The sequence below is a fragment of the Capra hircus genome, chromosome 29, assembly GCF_001704415.2.
Source record: "Capra hircus breed San Clemente chromosome 29, ASM170441v1, whole genome shotgun sequence".
Taxonomy (NCBI): domain Eukaryota; kingdom Metazoa; phylum Chordata; class Mammalia; order Artiodactyla; family Bovidae; genus Capra; species Capra hircus.
In genome coordinates, this window is record NC_030836.1 from 8,539,233 (window position 1) to 8,563,272 (window position 24,040).

General features: G+C 40.5%; 2 protein-coding genes across 5 annotated transcripts in view; both read right to left on the bottom strand.

Moving 5' to 3' along the window:
- LOC102184974 (protein tyrosine phosphatase type IVA 1-like) lies at positions 5,106-6,819 on the bottom strand. 3 transcript variants are annotated; one of them, XM_018042742.1, is made up of 2 exons: positions 5,555-6,819; positions 5,106-5,485 (listed from the first exon to the last, which is right to left on the bottom strand). In XM_018042742.1, the coding sequence occupies exons 1-2, from the start codon at positions 5,675-5,677 to the stop codon at positions 5,156-5,158; spliced, it is 453 nt and encodes a 150-aa protein (XP_017898231.1). In that variant the 5' UTR covers positions 5,678-6,819; the 3' UTR covers positions 5,106-5,155. The 3 variants fall into 3 exon arrangements, with proteins under 3 accessions (XP_017898231.1, XP_005699495.1, XP_017898230.1); XM_005699438.2 differs by having other exon boundaries at positions 5,106-5,284; positions 5,342-6,819; XM_018042741.1 differs by having other exon boundaries at positions 5,106-6,819.
- The window catches only part of CCDC81 (coiled-coil domain containing 81), a 41,967-nt gene continuing 34,677 nt past the window's right edge, over positions 16,751-24,040 (bottom strand). For both annotated transcript variants that reach the window (XM_005699440.3, XM_005699439.3), the window contains 3 exons: positions 23,485-23,705; positions 19,527-19,652; positions 16,751-17,178 (listed from right to left, as the gene is read on the bottom strand). In XM_005699440.3, the coding sequence (XP_005699497.2) occupies positions 17,037-17,178; positions 19,527-19,652; positions 23,485-23,705 (489 nt within the window). In that variant the 3' untranslated portion in view covers positions 16,751-17,036. The remainder of the gene's footprint in view (positions 17,179-19,526; positions 19,653-23,484; positions 23,706-24,040) is intronic.

The window sequence follows — 24,040 nt, forward strand, 5'->3', positions numbered from 1 at the left end:
AATAACTAAATTAGAAATAAACAACAGTAAAAAAGAAAATGGGAAGTTTCCAACTCTTTGGAAATTAAACAGTATATTTCTAAGTAAGTCATGGTAAGAAGAAATCACAAGATAAATTATGTATGTTGAATTAAATAAAGAAAAATAAAAATTAATGAGTTATAGCTAAAAATCAGAGAACGCAATGGCACCCCACTCCAGTATGCTTGCCTGGAAAATCCCATGGACAGAGGCACCTGGTGGGCTGCAGTCCATGGGGTCGCTAAGAGTCAGACACAACTGAGCAACTTTCCTTTCACTTTTCGCTTTCATACACTGGAGAAGGAAATGGCAACCCACTCCAGCGTTCTTGCCTGGAGAATCCCAGGGACGGGGGAACCTGGTGGGCTGCTGTCTATGGGGTTGCACAGAGTCAGACACGACTAAAGTGACTTAGCAACAGCAGCAGCTAAAAATAGTGCCTAGAGGGAAATTTTAGAGCTTTAAATGCCAATGGGGGGGGGGGGAGAAAGTCCTAAAATAATAACAAAGTTTCTCCTTAAGAAACTACAACAGGAAAAGCAAACAGAATTCAAAGCAAGCAAAGATTAGAGTAGAAATCAACAGACCTATAAAAAAATCAAAGAATTGAATTAGTAATTCAAAATCTTACCACCAAGAAAAACCCAGGCCAAGAATTCTTCATGGGTGAATTTTATCAAATATTTAAAGTATAAATAATACCAATCCTTCACAAACTTTTTCAGAAAATGGAGAATGGAATACTTCCAAAATCATTCCATAATACTGGTACTACCCTGATGTCAAAACCAGATAAAAAGCCACACACAAAAACTGCAGACCAATATCCCTCATGAATATAGATGCAAAAGTCTAAACAAAATATTAGCAAGCCAAATGTATCAATATAAAAGAATTAAATACAACAAACAAGTGGAATTTATCTCAGGAATGCAAAGTTGTTTTAACATTTAAAAACTGATCAATATAGTACATGATCTTACTAGAATGAAGGACACAAACCACCAGATCATGTCAATGGATGTGGAAAAAAGCATTTTAAAATACCCAACACCTGTTTTATGATAAAACTTTCAACAAACTAAGAATAGAAGAGAATATCCTCAACCTGATGAAGAACCAACAGCTAACATCATACTTAAAGGTGAAAGAATGAATACTTTCTCCCTAAGATCTGGAACCACTTCTGGTCAACATGGAGGGTCTAGCCAATTCAATTAAAAAAAAAAAAGTAAAGGCATTCAGATTGGGGGGAAAAAAGAGTAAAACTGCTTTTATTTACAGATGACATATTCTTGTAAGCAGAAAATGCCAAAGAACAGAACAGCACTTGCTTTGCTTTCTCCCTCCCTTCCTCATTCCCTCTCTCTCTCTCCTAACAGATGAGTTTAGGAAGCTCGTAGAAAGCAAAGTCAATGTACAAAAATCAACTGTATTTCCACAGACTAGCAGTAAACACTAGCAATAAAATTAAGAAAACATTGCATTCACAATACCATCACAAAGAAAAAAATATGTAATTTAAGAGGTACAAATCTTGCACAATGAAAGCTATAAAACATTGAAGATAGAAACTAAACTTAAGGGAAATTTTCCATGTACATGTTTAAGATTCAATACTATCAAGGTTGCAGTTCTCTCCAAATTATTTATAAATTCAACACTATACCTATCAAAATCCCTACAGGCTATTTTTTGTATAAATTGACACATTGATCCTAAAATTTATATGCAAATGCAAAGGACTTAGAATAGTAAAAACTTCTGAAAAAGGATGATGTACATGATCCAATTTCAGAACTTTCCATAAAGCTACAGTAATTAAGACTGTGTAATCATACAGATCAATGAAACAATGTTGAGAATTCAGAAATGAGTCCTTCATTTATGGTAAGTTGATTTTTCAGTTACCAAAGTAACTGAGTGGAGGAAAGGATGGTCTTTTGAAGAGATGATGCTGGGGACAACTAGATATCCACATGTAAATATATATATACACACATAGAGAAAGAGATATTTATTTCACACCATATACAAAAATTAACTCAAAACGGACCACAGATCTAAATGTAAGAGCTAAAATCTGTACAATTTCTAGAAGGAAACATAGCCAAAAAGTCTTTGTGACTGATTGAAGAGATTCTCAGATACAATTTAAAAGCATGATCCATAAAAGAGAAAATAGATAAATTGTACCTCATTAAATTTTTTAACTTCTGTACTTTGAAACAAACCATTAAGGGAAAGAAAATGACAGGTAACAAATTGGGAGATAGTATTAGCAAATTATTTATCTGATAAAGGCATTGGAGTCAGAATATATAAGGAACTTCTACAATTCAGTAAGATGACAAGACCCAACTGAAAAAAATGGATAAAATATTTGAGTTGATGTATTACAAATGGCTAACATGTACATGAAAAGATGTTTAACATTAGTTTTATTAAAATTAAAACTACAATGAGATACCACTTCCCACTCACCAGAATGGCTATAATAAAAAAAAAAAAAAAGAGAGAGAGAGAGAGAGAGAAACAGTCCAAGTGTTGGGGAAAATTAGAACCTCTTCTAGCAGGGCTTTGTCTCCCAGGCACTACGAAGTTGAGGGAAATTTCCCTCCATCTTTTAAAAACCTTCATTCTAACTCCCCAGCCTCTCACACTTGGTCCCAGAACTCAGCAAGTGTCCTTCAGTATAGTGGCTGTATCTGTGGATGCTGTGGCGGTACCACCCAGATCCCTCGCATGGTCTAAAACACGCATTCATGGCCAGCCTCTAACAGTATTATCAGCTGCAGGCTCACAGCGCTGCCTGGGAGCTGCACTTGACTGAAAGATGATGCTTCATTCAAGGTTACACCCTCATCCCCAGGGACAGCCTGCATCTAATGACTGGAGTCCAAAGGTCCAAGCCCCTTGCCACAATTGTGGACATCCCTAAATGGCCATCCCAGCTTCACAGCTCCCTGGGAGATTGGCTAATGCTACTGTTGCATCTGTATGTATCACCATTCGGCTTCTGCAGCATGCTGGTTCTCTTGCTCCGTCACAGTGTTGTTGAGATGATGCTCCAGTAAGCCTCCAAGTGCAAACCTCTACCTGTTTCCTGAGAAACTTGACCTGCAACATGAAACTGCCCAAACCTCTCAATTTTCCAATCTGTTGCACCAGCCCCAAAGTGACAAGAGAAGCCTCACTGGGTTTCTTTTTCCCTCAGTAGAGACCCTGCTGCAAGAACCAAGCCTGATCCTTAGTCCATGTCCCAGCAAATATGTCCTAGTAAATGCCCCCGGCAAACAAAACGGCCACTCACCTCAGGAGAACTCCTTCCTGTTCGGAATTCCTGTTCACCTAGTCCATGCTGCTCTCACAGCTCTCGTACATCTTTAAACATATGATTCTTGAAACCTACCCATATTTTTATGGATGTTGCAGAGAAGGTGTTGGGCTGCCATGACCTACTACGTCCTGTCTAGAAGTGGAAGTTTCTAGACACAGATTTTCAAAATTCCAATGTAACTTTTTTCTCTAATTTAATTGTAGTCAGAAAACCTGTATTATTCAAATGTTTTAGAATTTTGCTGAAACTATATATGATCTTATATACAGTCAAATTTAATATTTCATATACTCTTAGAAAAATATGGATGCTCACTGTTGGATGAAATGTCCTTATGTTCATGGGATCAAACATTGTTTTGTTCAAATCTATATCTTTACTAATTTTTCTCTACTTGATCTGTTTCTGAAAGAAAAATAATAAAATTTCCTATCATCCGGTAAACTTGTCCATTTTCCTTGTGGTTCTTTCCATGTTTGCTTTGTAGATTTTTTGAACCATGTTATTCGATACATAGAATTTAGAATTGTTGTAACTTTCTGTTGAAGTGAACTTTTGAAATTTTAAGTAATGATTTTATCTCTAGTCATGCCTTTGCTTCTACTTTTACTAAAAATGACACAGCTATACCATCTTGCTTAGTTTGTCTCGCTCTCCTAGAATTCATTATTTAGATGTTTAAGCTTTTGTACTAGCTGATGAAAGGTAAATACTAACAAATTATTTCTCCCACAGAACTACATTTCCACACACTATGAATCTATGGTTGAACTAACCTTGATACATACCACTGTTTTATGAATTCCATAATAAAACAAAGTATCAAGTATCTATTAAGTTACAACAGTTCAAAATCATAAAATGTTAGATATCTGATCAGTTCAGTAGTAGACACTCTCTTCTATTTTGGTTGAAAAGACAAGGAAAAAATACTACACTTAAAAATAATAGTTAATAACTTCCAATAGGTGTTGAAGAACTACAAGACATTCAAAAATTTTATAATTAAGAAATGTTTTAGCTACAAAGTATCTTTCCCTTTTTAAAGTTTACTAAATAAAAGGAACTATTCTATACATCCTGCACAAGATTAAGGCAACATGGAATTTCTAGTACAAATTTTCCATAGCCTCTTCCCATTCTGTCTTCAGGCCCTCCCCTTCAAAACTGCATCCCAAGTGTAAACAGATTGACTCTAAAGCTTTTTTTGTCTAAAAATATTACAAACACACACGTGTTTCTGTATGATGTATATTTTACATGAACTTTCAGAGATGTGATTTTTTTTTCAAACTGGAGCCTTTCACAACAGCACAAAATGAGATTTATAGAAAAACAGTAATCACCATAAGTCCTAGTAAGAATTCAACAGAATCAATTGTCACACAAACCTGATGTACACAGGTACATGTGTCAGGTGGTAAACATAGGAGCAGATAAATAACCATAAAGGTCTTACTTGTGATATTTGAGATGACTAGAGGAATAAACCTCATATGGTTTACAGTGCTGTTCTTAATTCCTTGGGTTTTTAGTCTACATGATATTAAAAATATCCCAGTATTTTGCTGAGGAGTATTTTGGTACCTAATCTCTGTTTCTTGTATATTATTTCTGGCATGGGAATAGTAGTAAGCTAAAGAGGCTACAATTTTGTCACGCTTGTGTCATTTCAGTATTCCTATGGGAGGCTTCATTAGACTTGTCCTTCATTAAGCCTATGCTAATATATATGATAAATTAAGTCCTGTCTCAAGTTCCGTGTCCAAGGCAACAGCATGAGGCAGGCAAGTTTTATTGAATGCAACAGTTGTTTCTATGGCCACTGGAGTCTTTGAAGCGCAGCCGCATTTTAGAATGATATTTCTCCAAATATAAAAGTTGCTTGCTGTTAAAAGCTCCACGCCGCTTTTGTCTTATAAACTGGACCGCCTCTTCATTTTTCATTCCACCTTCCATTAATGCCAGGGCGACAAGCACTGGAGTTCTCCCAAGACCTGCAACACAGTGAACAGCAATGCAACAACCAGGTTCTTCCCGAAATTTAATGTTTAAAAGACTTAACCAGTCATCCACGATCTGGTTAGAGGGTGATGAACCATCATCAAAGGGCCAATCCAAAACCTGGATGCCTTCTTTCTCCACCAGAGCAGTGTCATAAGTTGCTTCACACACTCTTACTATTGTCGTAACTCCGTACTTCTTAAGGTCCTCTATGAATTTGCTTAAGGTTGCACTGGTTGGATTGTGTGTAATAAGAAATCTCATGTTCCTGTATGTGACTTCCACAGGAGCTGGGCGGTTCAGTGGAGCCATGTTAACTTAGTTTTTTAAAAAATCGATACGGTTACGGGAAAAAAAATTAAATTTCTGAACGCAGAAATGATGTAAAGAAACTGAAGTCTACTCCAATATGCCCCACTCGAAATTCTCAATGCTTTAGATACAAAATTGGGAGTAATGAGAAAATGAAACGAACCTCCTAACACGAAGCCATCCTTCAGTTCAGTAAGACTGAGTCAATGGAAAGGAAGAGCACCGAGGTTTACCCCATCCGGGTCGGAATTCTTGTAAAAGGCTCCGATGGTTTCAAGAACACACGTCTGTGTCCAGGGTGACACTCCTACGGGGGCTTCTGGGTGGAGCAGTGATGAATTTTTACAGTTCACTTCTCCTCAAGAAGGTCGTGCTGTGCCTGGCAGTAGTCTCCGGGGACCTTCAGAAACTCCATAAATGCGTGACCAACACCACCACAGGAAGGACTTAGTTTACTCATTAAAGACTGTGGCCTAACCATACAGCCGGTCCCGCAGCACAGGCGGCGGTGGCGTCGGCTGAAGAGGAGAGAGCAATGGCGCTCGTCGCGGAGAGAACGGCGGCACGACTCCGACCTCCACCGAGCGTTCGCGTCAAGAGAGCCAATCGGCGCTCCCCGAGGCGCGCCTGCGTCACAAACCCTTCCTTTTATAGGCAGCGTGACGTACGCTCTTCCTCACCAATCGCGGAAAGGCGGGCCGAGAAATAGAGCGCGACAGTGTGGGGCCCGCCCCCGGCAACATCATCGCGGCCGCCGGGGAGAGCGAGCCGGTTGGTGTAGGGAGACGGGCTGGACGTTAAGCCTCCTCGCTTCCCCGCCTCCCGCCGCGGAGGAAAGGGGCTGAGGAGGGACTTGGGGGCGGGAATGGACCGGGTCAAAACCTGGGAGAGGCTGAAGAAAGTCGGAGGCGAAGCTAGATAGGTAGGAAAGGAAAGGTAGTGGAAGAACCCGGTCCATTGGCTCTGCTGTAGCTTCCTCCGACGGCTTCATGTTTTAGCCATGACATATTGCTAGGCCTTTTTTAGATTCGGTCTGACAAACTTTGTCTTTAAAGAACTTAAGTCTATTTACATTATTTTTATACATTATTTTGTTTTACGTTACATGTTGTTATTGCTGTCTCTGCATCTGTTTTTCTCATTTTGTGCTATTTTACATACTTGTATATTTCTTATCTTTTGATTTCTTTTGGAGTAAGATTTTTCTTCCCCTAAGTTCATATTTTCTTTCCACTGTTTTGAAAATGTGTAATTGTGGTTTAAAGTTCTTACCAGTTACTACTTTAAGTCATACAAACATACTTTTTCAGTCTTGTCCGAATCTTTGTCACCCCATGGACTGTAGCCCATCAGGCTCCTCTGTCTGATATTTCCCAGGCAGGAATACTGGAGTGGGCTGCCATTTCCTACTCCAGGGAATCTTCCAGGGTTGAAAGGCATGGAACCAGCCTCTCTGTGTCTCCTGCATTGGCAGGCCGATTCTTTACCACTGCGCCACCTGGGAAGCCCAGCAGTTATTATTGAGCCCAGCTCAACACATTTTAATTAATGCTGTCAAGCAGTTTTTAAACCCCACATATAACATTCTTTATAAAAATCAGGGTTTGTTTAAATTTGCCCAATATGTCAGCAGTTTATTTGCTCACTATTTCTTGCATCTCAACTCTTCTAAGAGTATTCTTCCTTATCTAACAGCATTTTGGGGCAGTTCCTTTAGTTCCTATTGTATGACCGACTTTGGTAAATATTTTATATAATCTTAAAAATATGCATTTTCTCATCGTTGTAAAATATTTTTTATTGTTGGTAGACGTGTTTTTTTTAATAAACTTTTTTCTATAATTCTTTTACTTTGCTTTCATTTCTGATAGTTTCTCTGAGTACGCAATTCTACAGTGATATTTTCTCAGACCTTTGAAGATATTCCTTGTTTTCAGTTTAACTTTCTAATAGTTTTAGAATTTTCTAAAATGTATAGGCTTTCTTTACTGGCCTATACTGGGCCCATTTCTTCTTTCCTCTTCCTTCATTCTTTGCTCTTTCTTCCATCCTTCACTTCTTTAATAACTGAGTCCACTACATGGAGGGGAGCAAGGTAGTTGTCTGTGAGGTAGATGAGAGATGGAGAACGCAGAAGATATTGGAGTCTGGGGAAACGGATGAGGACAACATTCAAGGAAAGGTGGGCTGGCAGTTGGAACCTAGTGTGAACTGTCAGAGCTCAAGCAGGGTACAGAAGACATGTACAAAGGAGGAAAGCAGTGGTGATCAGAGATTACATAAGAGTTTATCCAGTAAGATTACATAAGAGCTTATTTAGTAATACATTGAGAATAATGGGAATTAGGCTTCTCCCTGCTCTGACAGGAGTTACAAATATGGAAAGGGAAAAAGTATAACTAGTTGTAGGATTTGGGGTTGGCATTGTTTGCATCACTGTAAACTCATAATTTCAATATATATAAAAATATAGATAGGGGGGTGTGTGTGTGTGTGTGTGTGTGTGTGTGTGTGTGAATTCCTCAGCTTCATCTTCAGAGAGCAGAGAGGGCCTAAATCAATGACAACCCAATAGCAATGAGAACAACTAGCAATCAGATCATGGTTTCCTAATACCATTCTCCATTAAAAAGTCCCCTAGGGGAAATGGCTAATTCCAAAGGTAGGGCAGCAAAAATATGACTAGCCTAGAACATTTATTATGACAAAGTTACGGAAGTGTTCAAAAAGCGATAGGCATATGACAAAAGGACATAGGCGAAAAAGAACGCAGACCAAAGGAGACTAAAAATAACCTGATGACCAAGTGATATATGCTATACTAGATGGAACAGCAAAAGAACATTTTATGCATATCAGGGTAAAACAAGGGATATCTGAATAGAGTGTGAACTTTAATTAATGGTAAAGTACCAATGTTGATTCCTTAGCTATAACAAATATGTCATAGAAACAGATGTTAACAGTGGGGGAAACTGAGGAGTGTACAAGGAATTCTCTAAAACCGTTCTAATTTTTTTTAATTATTTAAAACTACAAAAAACACCGAAGCCAGCTTAAAGATCTCCCACTGATCATGATTTTTATATCAATAATAGTACTGAATTATTAGTCATTGAATAAAATTTAAAAAACCTTAAGTCTATATGGATATAAATAGGGAGAAGAAAACACTTTGCCTTAGGCCTTCTTTGCCAACTAATAAATGTAGCAGCAATAGTGGAATTAGAAAAATCTATATTTAGCAACCATCATCACAATTATGCATTTAGCAAAGAAACATCAAAACATGCTAAACCTAGTGAGTGAAATTTGATGAGGAATGGATATTTACTTTCAAAAGTACCTACCATAAAGTATCAATTTGTTATGAAAGAAAACAAATTGATAGTGGTAAACCCAGCAGGTCACAATCAAATGATCAGAGTTAACATGACCAGTAATGAGAAAGATTGAGTACCACCTAACAGAATGGCGTGCAAGGAACATAGCAGCACTTCTGTGATATTCCTGAGAAACAAAATACATTACTTGAATTTTATCATGAGGAAACGTCATACATCCAGGTGGAAGGACTGAAATCTTCAAAAGTGTCAGCCATGAAAGTCAAGTGAAGGCTGAGGACTGTTCAGGTAGAAGGAGATTAGGAAAATAATGTCAACTACATATGTCAACATGATCACAGATTGCACTCTTTTGCTTAAAAGGATATTACTGCCTGCCAATGCAGGGGACATAGGTTCAATCCCTGGTTCAGGAAGATCCACAGGCCTTGGGGCAACAAAGCCCGTGAGCCACAGCTACTGAGCCTGCATGTCACAACTCCTGAAGCCCATATGCCTAGATCCCATGCTCCACAACAAGTGATGCCACCTGCCACCGCAATGAGAAGCCTGTATACAGCAACGGGGAGTACGCTTACACAGCAACGAAGACCCAGCGCAGCCAAAAGTATAAAATAATGTTTTTAATTTTAAAGGATATTATTGGAACAACTGGCAAAGTTTTCATTGAGTTGTTGGATTATATAGTAATAATAGATGTTGATTTTCTGATTTTGATGTCTATATTGTGGTTTTATGGGAGACTATCCTTATTAGGCATTATGCTCTAAAGTATTTAGAAGTGATAAGGGATTTGTCATCAACTTACCCTTATTTAGTTCTGGGGGTGGGGGTGGGATATTTTTACCATTCTTGAATCCTTGTAAGCTTGAAATTATTTGAAAATTTTTAAATTATCTCTAGCATTAATTTAAAAGGCCCAAGTCATAGGTAACCCACCAGCTGATGCTTGCTTCTCTGAATTCTTGCTCCCACTTTGTGTCTGCCTCTAGAGATGTTTTTTGCAGCTTTATATTTTTTAAAGATTTTTAAAATATTGGGGGAGGGTGGAATGAATTGGGAGATTATGATTGACATACACACTACCATATGTAAAATAGATAGCTAGTGGAAACCTGTGATATAGCACAGGTGCTCAACTCTGCTCTTTGATGACCTAGAGGGATGGGGTGGGGGAGGGAGGGGTATATGTATAAATATAGCTGATTCACTTTGCTGTACAACAGAAATTAACACATTGTACAGCAATTATATTCCAAAAATAAAAATATAGCTGGCATTGTTAGGTATTTCGTAGCTTCTTCCAGCCATAATTTTAGGATATGGCAGACTGGCAGTTGTCCAATAGGATCTATTTCCCCCATATTTAGTACTAACATTTCCAGAGTATTTCACTACACACATGGCCACCAAGCTAGAGACTTCAGTCTCCAAGATCCCTTGCAGCATGGTGCGGCCATGTGATTAAATTTTGGCCAATGGGACATGGACAGAAATAATGGTACCACTTCCAGGTTATACTCCTTAAAAAAAAAAAAAAGCACACTGGCTACCCTGCCTTTTTCTTCCAACTTGCTAGTTAGGAGATGATACCAGGAACAGTTGCCTTGACCCAGTGGTGGAAACCACAGGAGAATCTGGTAGAACCACCTTACCGTCTTGGACTATGTGCTCCTAGACTGTTTCTTGAAAAAATGGTTATGCTACTTTTTGTGGTGATTAAGCTACTGGTATTTAATCTTTGTTAAGGTGCTATCCTAACTAATAAAATTTAAATGAAAGGACTGACATACCACCTGATTTGGGGGAAAGGTGAAAGGAAGAATAGAGACTCAGACCCAAAAAGAACACTTCCGCTGCTGGCCAAGATAGAGTAAGCACACCACAGTGTTTCTCTTCAACTGATTGTAACTGAACAGAATATAGAAAGCAAGTAGGGCTCTAAAAAGCAAACAATAGCAGGGGGATTATGTAAGCAAGTAAAAACCTGAAGAATGATTAGCATAGTGATGAATTTACTGCTGAATTTATTCCTCTTCTGGTTTGCCCTGAGGACTGTCTAAGACCCAGAATGACACACAGAGCATAAACTCAAGAGAAATCCCCTCTTCTGGCCAGAGAAACAGGAAAAGGGTTTCCTGTGAACTAGAGTGTAAAGGGAACGCCCTTTTTGTCCTTCTCTCCCCCCCACCCCCTTCCCGGCATGTGCTGAGACCAGCTGCAGTCATGAACTGCAGAGTGACAGCAGTGATGGCAGTGGCGTTCCAAGTACCTGAGATGCTGAGAGCGCCTGTCTTCCTGGCCAGGGGAAGCAGGAAAAGGCACCCCACGGTCAGAAGAGTGTGGGATGAATCTCTGTTGTTTGTTTCTGTCTTGTCTCTTACTGCTCCTCTTCTGGTTTGCCCTGGTTTGCTAAAGCTCCAAGAAAAACTCTGGCTTTATAGACAGAGGACTAGAAATAAGACACTGGAGAACATTAAAGAAATTTCAGAGAGGAGAAAGCGGGAGAAAGAAATCCCTTAATTCTGTGTGTGAATTGACACAAGTCTCAGGATTACTCCCAAGCCGCACATGTGAAAAACAGACCCAAAGAAACACAGGCTTTGAGAATTACAGAAGAGCCAGGCAGAGCCCTTGCAGTCAGGTCTGACTGACAGGGAAAGCTTTTGGAAGAGATGAGGCTGACTCTTCTACCCACAGATGAGATAGAACTCGCACTCTGAATGTCAAGATTTTGCTTGCTCAAAAAAAAAAGTCAATATCCTACAATGGATCTTAACAAGGTAGCCACTTTCTTAAAGTTCCTCAGGAGAAGGCAGTCTGGTTACCAGACAGGACCTAAACAGTTCTCAGTCTCCTGGTCGAATACCATTATAATACAATCTCAACCACTAATGAATTCCAGCCAACTACGAAGACTGGTTCCAAATAGGAAAAGGGGTACGTCAAGGCTGTATATTGTCACCCTGCTTATTTAACTTCTATGCAGAGTACATCATGAGAAACGCTGGACTGGAAGAAACACAAGCTGGAATCAAGACTGACGGGAGAAATATCAATAACCTCAGGTATGCACATGACACCACCCTTATGGCAGAAAGTGAAGAGGAACTAAAAAGCCTCTTGATGAAAGTGAAAGAGGAGAGTGAAAAAATTGGCTTAAAGCTCAACATTCAGAAAATGAAGATCATGGCATCCGGTCCCATCACTTCATGGGAAATAGATGGAGAAACAGTAGATACAGTGTCAGACTTTATTTTTTTGGGCTCCAAAATCACTGCAGATGGTGATTGCAGCCATGAAATTAAAAGACGCTTACTCCTTGGAAGAAAAGTTATGACCAACCTAGATAGTATATTCAAAAGCAGAGACATTACTTTGCCAACAAATGTCCATCTAGTCAAGGCTATGGTTTTTCCTGTGGTCATGTATGGATGTGAGAGTTGGACTGTGAAGAAGGCTGAGCACCAAAGAATTGATGCTTTTGAAGTGTGGTGTTGGAGAAGACTCTTGAGAGTGCCTTGGACTGCAAGGAGATCCAACCAGTCCATTCTGAAGGAGATCAACCCTGGGATTTCTTTGGAAGGAATGATGCTAAAGCTGAAGCTCCAGTACTTTGGCCACCTGATGCAAAGAGTTGACTCATTGGAAAAGACTCTGATGCTGGGAGGGATTGGGGGCAGGAGGAGAAGGGGACGACAGAGGATGAGATGGCTGGATGGTATCACGGACTCGATGGACGTGAGTCTGAGTGAACTCCGGGAGATGGTGATGGACAGGGAGGCCTGGCGTGCTGCGATTCATGGGGTCGCAAAGAGTCGGACATGACTGAGCGACTGAACTGAACTGAACTGACGAAGCACTATGAGAGGGAAGAATTCAATTAAAACTATGTTTATCAAACTGAAAATTATCTATTTACACTAGCAGACTGTCAAATCACCTCTGTTCAATCTAATCAGAAATGTTTAATGAAATAAAATAGAAATCATCAGAATCCATTGCAGATAGGTAGGGTAAGTAAAACCCTGTAAAACTTTTGTCTCATTACATGTGTGCACAAGTTCTGTGTTTCAATATGAAGTGTATTTCTTTTACTGAATCTTACTCAAAACATTCTGAAAACTACTGGAGTGTTTTTTAACAGCCATTCCAATTTCATTGCACTATTTTTATGTAGGGTCAAAGAGGAAGGCAAAAATGGGCATAGTTCCCTAGAACTGACAGGGCATTTTCAAAAGCAAAGTCCTTCACTTTGCTCACTTTTGATAGTTTGAGTTTGTAATAACATTGAAGGAAAGCTGTTTATAGAGTAAGAGTTCTTAACCTGTGGTCCAAGTGTTCTAAAGTGAAAGTGAAGTCGCTCAGTCGCGTCTGACTCTTTGTGACCGCATGGACTGTAGCCCGCCAGGCTCCTCCGTCCATGGGAGTCTCCAGGCAAGAGTACTGGAGTGGGGTGCCATTGCCTTCCCCAGGTGTTCTAGGATACCCCTAATCACATGCAACATGTTGTATATGAAGATGTGCATATTTTTAGGAAATAGTCCATATTTTCCACCAGATTCTCAAAAGATTCCCGACTGTCCAAAACATTAAAAACCACTGAAATTGGAACTCCTTTGATACATTAAGCTGGTCTGGCAGTACCATAGCTCCAGAAATGACAGAACTTGAAGACAGTAATTCAAATTGATTTAGAAAAGACATTCTCATTGAGTCTGGCCTAATAGCAGGATTAAACTAAAACAATATTAGCAGTTAAGGTCAGTGAACAAGGTACCAAATTAGGAAAACTTGCTCAAAAAAAAAAAAAACTGTGCCTTCTTTTTTGTAAGAAATCAGCTGTTTTAATTCAGGACTATAATAAAATTTGATTCTTAGAGACACAGATACAGAGAATGGACTTGTGGACACAGTAAGGGAAAGGAGAGGGTAGGAAGAATTGAGAGAGGAATATTGAAATAGACACACTACCATGTGTGAAACAGCTAGTGGGAAGCTGCTGTATGACACAGGGAGCCCAGCCTAGTGCTCTGTGATGACCTAGAGGGGTGACCTGGGGGAGGGAGGCCCGAGAGGGAGGGGATATAGTACTTACGGCTGATTCATGTTGTTGTATGGCACAAACCAATACAACATTGTAAAGCAATTATTCTCCAAATAAAAAATTTTTAAAGTTCATGAACATCAAAAAAAATTTGATTCTTAAAATGACTGAATGATTTTTTTTTAATTAGCTTTTATAACCTAGCTCACATAACCACTTCTCCATCTCAGTCTCAACAGACAGGAGCACAGGGCCTTGACATCTGTTGCCATGCCTCCTTGTCAGTCTTTACCTAGCTATTTCCTATTTCTCCTTAAAAACTCAGCTCAGCCCTCATCCCTCTCAAAAGCTTTCCCTGACAAGCTAACCTGACTCAGGGGCTCGACCTTGCTTTTCCAAAACAAGCAATGCACAGCACTATTAGGTATCTGCTTTGTTACAGGGAGATTTTCCAAGTCACATCTCTGCACTACACTGTGAGTGCTCTCAAGGCAGGCAAGGACTGAAGAGGTCTTAATCTCCAGGTCACTAGCTTGGTGCTTGACACAGACTGAGAGTCAGTACTGCTACCCAGGGTAACACATTATAAGTTCAGGGATTTCCCTGGTGGTCCAGTGGTTAAGACACACATTCCCAATGCAGGGGGTCCAGGTTCAGTCCCTGGTCAGGGAACTAGATCCCACGGTTCACAACTAGAAGATCCTGTATACTGCAACTAAGACCTGATGCAGTCAAAATAAATAAATACTTAAAAAAATAAATTATAAGTTCAGTTCCTACAGTAAAAATATCTATGAATTTAAATCTTTTCACCCAAACATATCAACATTGCCTAAAGTCTTTTTTTCTTTAACAAGGCAGTCTCTCTCTATATATATATACTCATACAACACTATTATAGGAATTTATTATTTATTAGAGACAGAGAAGTACTCCAAGGGTGTGGCAGGGATGGGTTTTTCAAGCAAGTCAAGCAGTCCTGGGGACAGGCTATTGTTTCAAATATTGGGGATGATGGAACCCCCATGGAGGGATCTTCTGGGGAAATGGAAGGAAGAGGTTAATACAGGATGTGGGAGGGGAGAGCTTCAGACAGTTCCAGTCACCAGAGAGCATACTTGTTTCTATAGAAAAAGACAACGTCAGCAACAAAATTTGCCCAATATCAATTTAAGTAAATACTTTCCCAATTATTCAAGGCTCAAAACGTTCCTATTTTGTATTTGGAATAGGGCAAACAATGTTCTAGATTGTTGTTTAGTCAGTTATGTCTGACTCTTTGTGACCCCATGGACTATATCTCGCCAGGCTCTTCTGTCCATGGGATTTCTCAGGCAAGAACACTGGAGTGGGTTGCCATTTCCTCCTCCAGGGGATCTTCCTGACCCAGGGATCAAACCCTTGTCTCCTGCATTGGCAGGCGGATTCTTTACCACTGAGCCACCAGGGAAGCACAATGTTCTCAGTGTCTCCCCACGTGTTTCTTTCTAAGAAAAACGTTGCAGGCAGAAAGCAGAGTGTCTAAGGGACTTTCTGCCTAGCTTTTACATATCAGAAATCCAGACATCGCTCTGCTTTGTTAATTGTTTCACCTGAAGTGGTAGGACAGGGCAGGGAGAAGAAAGCCAAAGGGTAAAGATAAGTGAAAAAAGTTTCGGTTAAGAACACATAAACCATAGGAGGTGAAAGGGAGGTTCAAGAAGGAGGAGACATACATATACCTATGGCTGATTCTTGTTGATATTTGGCAGAAACCAGCACAATATTGTAAAGCAATTACCCTTCAATTAAAAGCAAGCAAAGTTTAATTTTTTAAAAAAGAAAATATTTTTTAAAAAGAGCACATATACTTTAATTTAATATCAGTCCCTCAACACGAAGCTCTTCCTCACCCATAGCACGTACAGCTTAAGAATGGATGCCAGGTATACACGGAATCTAGAAAAATGGTACTGATGAACCTATTGCAGGGCAGGAGTAGAGATGCAGATATAGAGAACAGATACAGGGAGGGTAAGAGAGGGTGGGATGAATTGAGAGGGTAGCATTGACAAATATATACTGCGATGTACAAAGCAGACAGCTAGCGGGAACCTCTATAGGACAGGGAGCTCAGCTCGGGGTTCTGTGATTACCTAGAGGGGTGGGATGGAGCTGTGGGAGGGAGGGAGGCTCAGGAGCGAGGGGACATATACATACATATGTGTGTGTCTGAAAACACTTTGTGTTAGTAGAAACTAACACAATTGTAAAGCAATTATACTCCAATAAAAAAAGATTGGATGCAATGAGAGAAGAAAGTGGACCCTGGCAAGCCAGCCAGGCTTCCCTCACAGTATTCACTTATCCAAACAATAAACCTACAGTCAGGAGTGGTGCAGAAACGGGCAGAATGGTGGAATGGTTGGCCAGAAGCTCACCAAGGGAAAATTACCCCTGAGATCCCAACAAGTCCCAGGTGTGTCATCAACTAGAAAACTCCAGAAGCATTGTTATGACCGCCTGAGGCAAATAGCCTGACCTACCTTTGGGCGGTTCACACATTTCCAGCCTTGGGAAAATCTAGGGCTGGGGGAGGCTTGGTATGATTCACCATCACGAATTGTTCTGCACAGTCAAAACTCGTAGAAAGTATTTATTATGACACTCTTCATCATAGATGAAGAAAAATAAAGGTTCCTAAACAAAGTCACAGCGCGGGTGGTGGGTTAGATCAGCAACTCCCTCTCAACCACAGTGAAGCAGGGTTCCACTTCCCAGTCCAGGCTCCTTGGTGGCCTAGGGAGTATTGGGAGGGAGACGGGCAGGGAGAAGCCGTCTACAGGAATCTGATCTACTCCAAAAAGCACCAGAATGGCACAGTATTATTATTATTATTATTATTTTTCCTCTAAAGTAAAAACATGAAGTTTCACCATCACCCTTAAACAAAAGACTCCCCAGGAGACGCAGGCCCAGACTCTGGGTTTTATACGAACAACCGGGAGCCATGCATGTACTTGTTGAGGGGCCACAGGTTGCTCTCGCCCCTGTTGGAGGTGCGCCTCTGGCACTGCTTGCAGCGCCGGTACTTCTCACATTGGTCCAGCAGGAAGAGCTTGTCGGAGGCCCTGCAGAGACGGAGGAAGAGAGGTCATTGGCCAGCGCCCCCTGAGTCCTTGCTGCGCGCCTCACCTGGAAGCTGGAGCCAGGACAGCATTCAGGAGCAGCGTTGGGTCCCTGCCCTCCAGGAGCTTCCGGTCCATCCATGATCCCCTACGCTGCCACCTGCTGGTCACCCCAGGAAGGCCATCTCCCGCGTCTCCTTCCGGGTTAATACAGGCTCTGAGCGGTTCCTTCCTGTCTGACCCCAAGTCCTCTCCACTCAGCCAACCTAAACCCTCAGAGAACACAAGACTCGCCCAGAGTCACACAGCGCCAAAGGGAAAACTCCAGAGCTTTGGTGTTTGCTGCTTGGCCCTGTGTGGGGCCTTCACCTGTCGGGCTTCCCAGGAGACACCTTTTGAGAGAAGATCAAGCCATTGAGCTGCTGGTTATCAGCAAACAGTGAAGACAGGGAAAACTAGATTTCAGTGAAAAGACCCAGAGGGCCAGGAGCCTCTGGAGAGTGGAGGGCAGGAAAGGAAGTGCAGACAGAAAGAGGACAAAAGCAGTTGAAAGCAGAGATGAAGGGATGGCAGTGGCTGCTTTTCCACTTCAGCCATTTTCCTCCATGATGCAGTACAGTCTCCACGGTGTTCTCCCCTACCCTATCAAAATTCCTGTACAGGTGGGATTCTGTAAAAAAAAAAAAAAAAAAAACAAAAAATCACTGATAATACTCAAAGGAAAAAAAAGAAGGCCTTGTCAATGGGCAGGGGAGACCTACCTGGCTTCCTTTGGGGATAGGAAGGAGTATCACAAGCTAACTGCATACAAAGTGAAAGTGAAAGTCGCTCAGTAGTATCCAACTCTTTGCGACCCCATGGATTATATAGTCCATGGAATTCTCCAGGCCAGAATACTTCAGTAAGTAGCTGTTCCCGTCTCCCGTGTATCTTCCAGACCCAGGAATTGAACCAGGGTCTTTTGCATGGCAGGTAGATTTTGTTTTACCAACTGAGCTATCAGGGAAGCCATCTGCATACACGTGAACCTTAATTTTGCTTTTACTTTGTTTTCTTTTTAACACCAACCAATTCCTCCTCCCTGTCTGCCAGCCACTTGAGTCCCTGCCCACAGCTTGGCCTACATCTGGTGAGAGGTCCATTTTGCTGTGTCCGTGGAGCAGTCAGGCCATCCTGCCACCAAGCATATGTTGTGTCACTATCCTTTATCGCAACATTAGCCAAGCCTTCTTCCAAAATCCAACCAAAATCTCCCTCACACTAATCTTATTGCCTTTTACCTGCTTTTTCACAACATTAAGAAAATGGTTTAAAATATCCAACTTCCCTTTCTCTTCCTCTTCTCTAGGCCAAACAACCCCACTTCTTTGAAATCTGTTTTCCACATCATCCCTCATTCTTTCATTGGCACAAAATATGGGTTCTGCCCATTAGAAAGACAGGTGAGGAATGCCTTAAAATCTAAAAGGAAAAGGTTAGTTACAGATCAAGATCCACTGTAACAACTTTTTAGGATAAAACTTTGTTGATAATTAGCAATTGAATGTTACTTTGGTATTTTCAGGTTTTTGTAATGTTTGATTGTATAGACTTTGTTTCTTCAAGTTTTTAACATTCTATGAAATCATACCTTATATGTGTAAAGCATTTTCAATTTTTAAAGTATAATGTTTTTCTATCTCTTTATTTGATCCCCCAAATTCCTGTGTTAGCCAAGCCAAGCAAATGTTTAATTTCGCCACCTTAGAAATAAAAAATGAGGCAAAAAGTATTAGGTGCCTCTCCAAAGTTAGTGTTAATTCTTAAAAACATCTAGATTCCCTGACTCTAGATTGTAAAAAGATAGCAGGGGAGAGTGAGCAGGAATATAATACATTTCAGGAAGGTGTTCTTGGTTGGGCATCTCACTTTTCCGATTGCCAGTCTTATCCACAGCCCCTTGACTCTGTTCTTATGAGACCATTCCATAAGCTTAACATGCGTTCAGGCAGAAACGCTCTATTCCTGTTTCCAGCTAATTATTTCCAAAGAGAATTTCCACCCTCCTCCCCTCTCCCCAGGCCTCCCAAACCTCCACAGAAAGAAAACAAACCTATTACACAGAGGCAAAGATCAGCACAGAGATGGCAAACATATAGCACACAACACAGCAGTTGCCGTCCCAGGTCACAGCAGTATTTCCCACTGAACCCAGAATTCTTTCCTCCTCACTAAGCTCTCTAGGCAGTCAACGCTAATAAACTGAAGTTGACACTTAAAACCTATCTGTCATCCCAGGATTAGCAGGAACTAAACAAGATGCAGAGGGGATTTGCTTTGCAAGTAAAACTTCAGGTGCAATCAGGTATTACCGCTCAAAAGCCTTCTCCTCCAAGTCTCGATGCTTCTTCATGACAGTACTCCTTTCCCAATCATCCTGTAAGCTTTGGTTGATTCTGTTCATTCGCTCAAGCTCAGCATTTCTGTCTGCCAAGTGCCTAGAGAGAACAGAACAGTCTGATTCCATTTGTGATACTGGGAAAGGCACTAGCTTTAGGAGCCCCATTCCTTTTATTCTAAGTTAAACAGAAAACTTCCTGGTTTTGTTCCCCACCCTTTGAAACAGACTAAGAGACATGAACACTGTAAAAACATGGTGAAACTCCTGCAAATAATTTATGGATCTAAGGCTTTTCATCACCAATCTGGGTTTAACGGTAGTATTAAAACCTCCTTTCAATTAAATTCAGCTTTAAAAGCCATCTATTTCCTTTGAGGCTAATTTAGCTGATCTGAAGATTCATCTCACATGGTTTCTCATACTTTGTTTCTTTCCTTTTAGTCCAGACTCTCACCTGTCAGTAGCCCGGCCACCAGTTCTTCCAGGAGTTTTGCAAGACAATGTAGACAGGCATATAAATGAATGGTTAGAAAGGGAGGGGGAAGCAAATGACTAGGCAAAAGAAAGTGAATGGAGAATGTATCCAACATTGTGAAGAAGGTTTAAAAAAAAAAAACTGTTTGATGAGGGTCACGTCGTCAAAGAAATGACTGCAGTATAATATCTCCCTTCAAGTAGAGTGTTCCAGCATTCCCAATGTTGTTTCTACCTCTGATCTCCAAACACATACTCACGGCTGTTGTGAATCACCCTAAACTGGCCTCAATATAAATGTGTCTCTTTCCTGCCAAGCTAAAACTCTTACAGTCAGTTCTCATTAAATTCTGGAAGGGACTTCACTGAATGTGACCCTTGATTTACCCTGCTGCTCTGAAGACTCTCGTGTTACAGGTACCAACCGCCACTAGGTGTCAGGACCCGCCAATAAAAACCTGTCACATGCTATGTGCTGGTTCACTTATTCTAAAAGAGCACAGCCACATTATCCTCTAACAAGCATTGATTCAATAGCTAGTGTGTGGTCATTCTGGAGATTAAGTAGGATAATGTACAGAAAGTGCCAGTTCCTATCACACAATGGGAGTTCAGTGACTGAATGGTATCTATTATACACATTTTTCATAACCTTTTTTATCTTTTCAGTTTTTTTAATTATAGTAAAAAAAAAAACCCACATAAAATTGACTTTCTTAACCATTTCTAAACATACAGAAATGGTGTTAAGTATGTTCCACAGTCGTGCAATCAGTGGGAATATATCTAACATATATAAAATACCTTTTTCACCTTGCAAAATTGAAATTCTAAACCCATTAAGCAACTCTCTACTTTTCCCTCCCCTAACCTCTGTCAACTAGCCTTCTACTTTGTTTCCATGAATTAGACTACTCTAATTACTACTATAATTACCTTATATAAATGAAGTCATACAATGTCTTTTTTTGTGTGGCTGGTTAATTTCACTTAACATAATGTCCTCAAGGTTCATCCACATTGTTGCATGTGTCAGAACTTTCTTTTTAAGGCTGCATAATATTCCATGTATGTGTATGCCATACTATACTTATCCATTCATCTGTAATTGGATATTTGAGTTGCTATTTCTTGGCTATCATAAATAATGCTGCTATGAACATAAGTGTGCAAATATCCCTGAAAGAGTATGCTTTCAAATATTTTGGTTATGTACACAGAAGTAGAATTATGGAATCATACAGTTCCAGAAAAATATCTATCTATTTCTGCTTTAATGATTATGTCAAAGCCTTTGACTGTGTGCATCACAATAAATGGTGGAAAATTCTGAAAGAGATGGGAATACCAGACCACCTGACCTGCCTCTTGAGAAATCTGTATGCAGGTCAAGAGGCAACAGTTAGAACCATACGTGGGACAACAAATTGGTTCCAAACAGGGGAAGGAGTACGTCAAGGCTATATATTGTCACCCTGCTTATTTAACTTCTATGCAGAGTACATCATGAGAAATGCTGGACTGGAAGAAGCACAAGCTGGAATCAAGATTGCCGGGAGAAATATCAATAACCTCAGATATGCAGATGACACCACCCTTATGGCAGAAAGTGAAGAGGAACTAAAGAGCCTCTTGATGGAAGTGAAAGAGGAGAATGAAAAAGTTGGCTTAAAGCTCAACATTCAGAAAACGAAGATCATGGCATCTGGTCCCATCACTTCATGGGAAATAGATGGGGAAACAGTGGAAACAGTGTCAGACTTTATCTTTTGGGGCTCCAAAATCACTGCAGATGGTGAATGCAGCCATGAAATTAAAAGATGCTTACTCCTTGGAAGAAAAGTTATGACCAATCTAAACAGCATATTCAAAAGCAGAGACATTACTTTGCTGACTAAGGTCCGTCTAGTCAAGTCTATGGTTTTTCCAGTGGTCATGTATGGATGTGAGAGTTGGACTGTGAAGAAAGCTAAGCAGAAGAATTGATGCTTTTGAACTGTGGTGTTGGAGAAGACTCTTGAGAGTCCCTTGGACTGCAAGAAGATCCAACCAGTCCATTCTAAAGGAGATCAGTCCTGGGTGTTCATTGGAAGGACTGATGCTAAAGCTGAAACTCCAATACTTTGGCCACCTCATGCGAAGAGTTGACTCATTGGAAAAGACTTTGATGCTGGGAGGGATTGGGGGCAGGAGGAGAAGGGGACGACAGAGGATGAGATGGCTGGATGGCGTCACCAACTCAATGGACGTGAGTTTGAGTGAACTCCGGGAGTTGGTGACGGACAGGAGGCCTGGCATGCAGCGATTCATGGGGTCACAAAGAGTCAGACATGACTGAGTGACTGAACTGAACTGAGAAAGGATCTGAGTTTCATATCTTTGTGTCCACTTGAGCAGGACAACACATTTGTGACTCACATATGGACAATGCTGGGGTGGACAACTCTTTTCAGACATTGTCCTGTACAGGGAAAGAAAACTATGGAAAGTTAACTTGAGGGAGAAGTAGGACAAGAAAGTTTGTTTGAGACTTTGTTGTTATTGTTTAGCCTCTAAGCCGTGCCCGATTCTTTGCGACTCCATGGGACTGTAGCCCTCCAAGATTCTCTGTCCATGGGATTTCCCAGGCAAAAATACTGGAGTGGGTAGCCCATTGCCTTCTCCAGGGGATCTTTCTGACCCAGGAATTGAACCTGTCTCCTGCATTGGCAAGTGGATTCTGTACCACTGAGCCACCTGGGAAACCTCAACCAAGTAATACATAGTTCCAAAGGGATATCCTTCTTAACCCAACCTGCAGAACCTAGATGTCACCTGTGAACTCAGCTGCCCAATGGAATCAACAGAAAGCTTTTAAAACTGTGAAATGCTAAGTACTTCAATTTTTTTTTTTAATGGAGATTAAAGAGTATTTTTAAAACTCTACAGTAAGAAAGCAAACAACACAAAATAGTAAATATAGCAAATAAATAATGTGATAAAAATGGGTATGAGACTGAAACAGATACTTCTCCAAACTTATGCTTATCAAAAGGGAAAGGGAGTGGGGGAGGGATAAATTAGGAGTTTGGGGTTAACAGATACAAACTACTATATATAAAATAGAAAAGCAGTAAGAGAACTATAGTCAGCATCTTATAATAAACCATAATGGAAAAGAGTATGAAATAAGAATCTAGATAATGCATTTGGAATACATTATTGGTTATCTTACATCATTATATAATATGTATGCTTATAGAAACATGTATACATAATATTCCTTTTAAATGGGTCTGTTATTAATTTCAAAGCTTTTGTCCATAGGTTGAGTTGTAGGGACGAAACAAGATAAAGCATATAATAAGTGTAGAACAATTATTTTGCACATGGTAACTCTCCAGTGTGTTCACTGTTATGATTGCTTCTCTGCAGGGCAGAGAGGAGGAGGAGGAGGAAAGAGCCAGGGGTCTCACTCTTTGTGTGTCCTCTGAAGCATCAGCAAATCCCGCTCTTGGTCCACCAGCTGGTGCAGGATGGCTCTCCTCTTGTTGTTAGCAGCGGCCTCCATCTGATGCTTCATGTAATTCCGGTCTCTCTTTCGCTTTTCCACCATCATCTCACCCTCATTCTTACCAAAGATGGGCTTAGAAGAGTCTGGCTCAAACACAGGCAGCTGAGGGCATCTGTTCTTTATCTGAGGCAGAGACACACAGAATGCAGATTATAGTTATACCAGGGACTAGACGTCAGGGACAAGGCCGTGGCATAGCAAAAACCAGCACCTGGGTGGCAGGAACAAGGGCCTCAAAAAACACCAAATGGATAACACAGAAGGGCATTCATAACATTACAGGCTTCACACATATTTTTAGAATGCTATTGAAACACTGCACGCCTTTTTAGGGGAGGGTGGGGATTCCAGCTTTTCTATTTTTTTTCCTAAGCAAAGTAGGAAAAATAATAAAGGAATAAAACTGCAAATGTAGTTATTTGGTAAAACATACACAAAAAATATCTGGATAGGAGGAG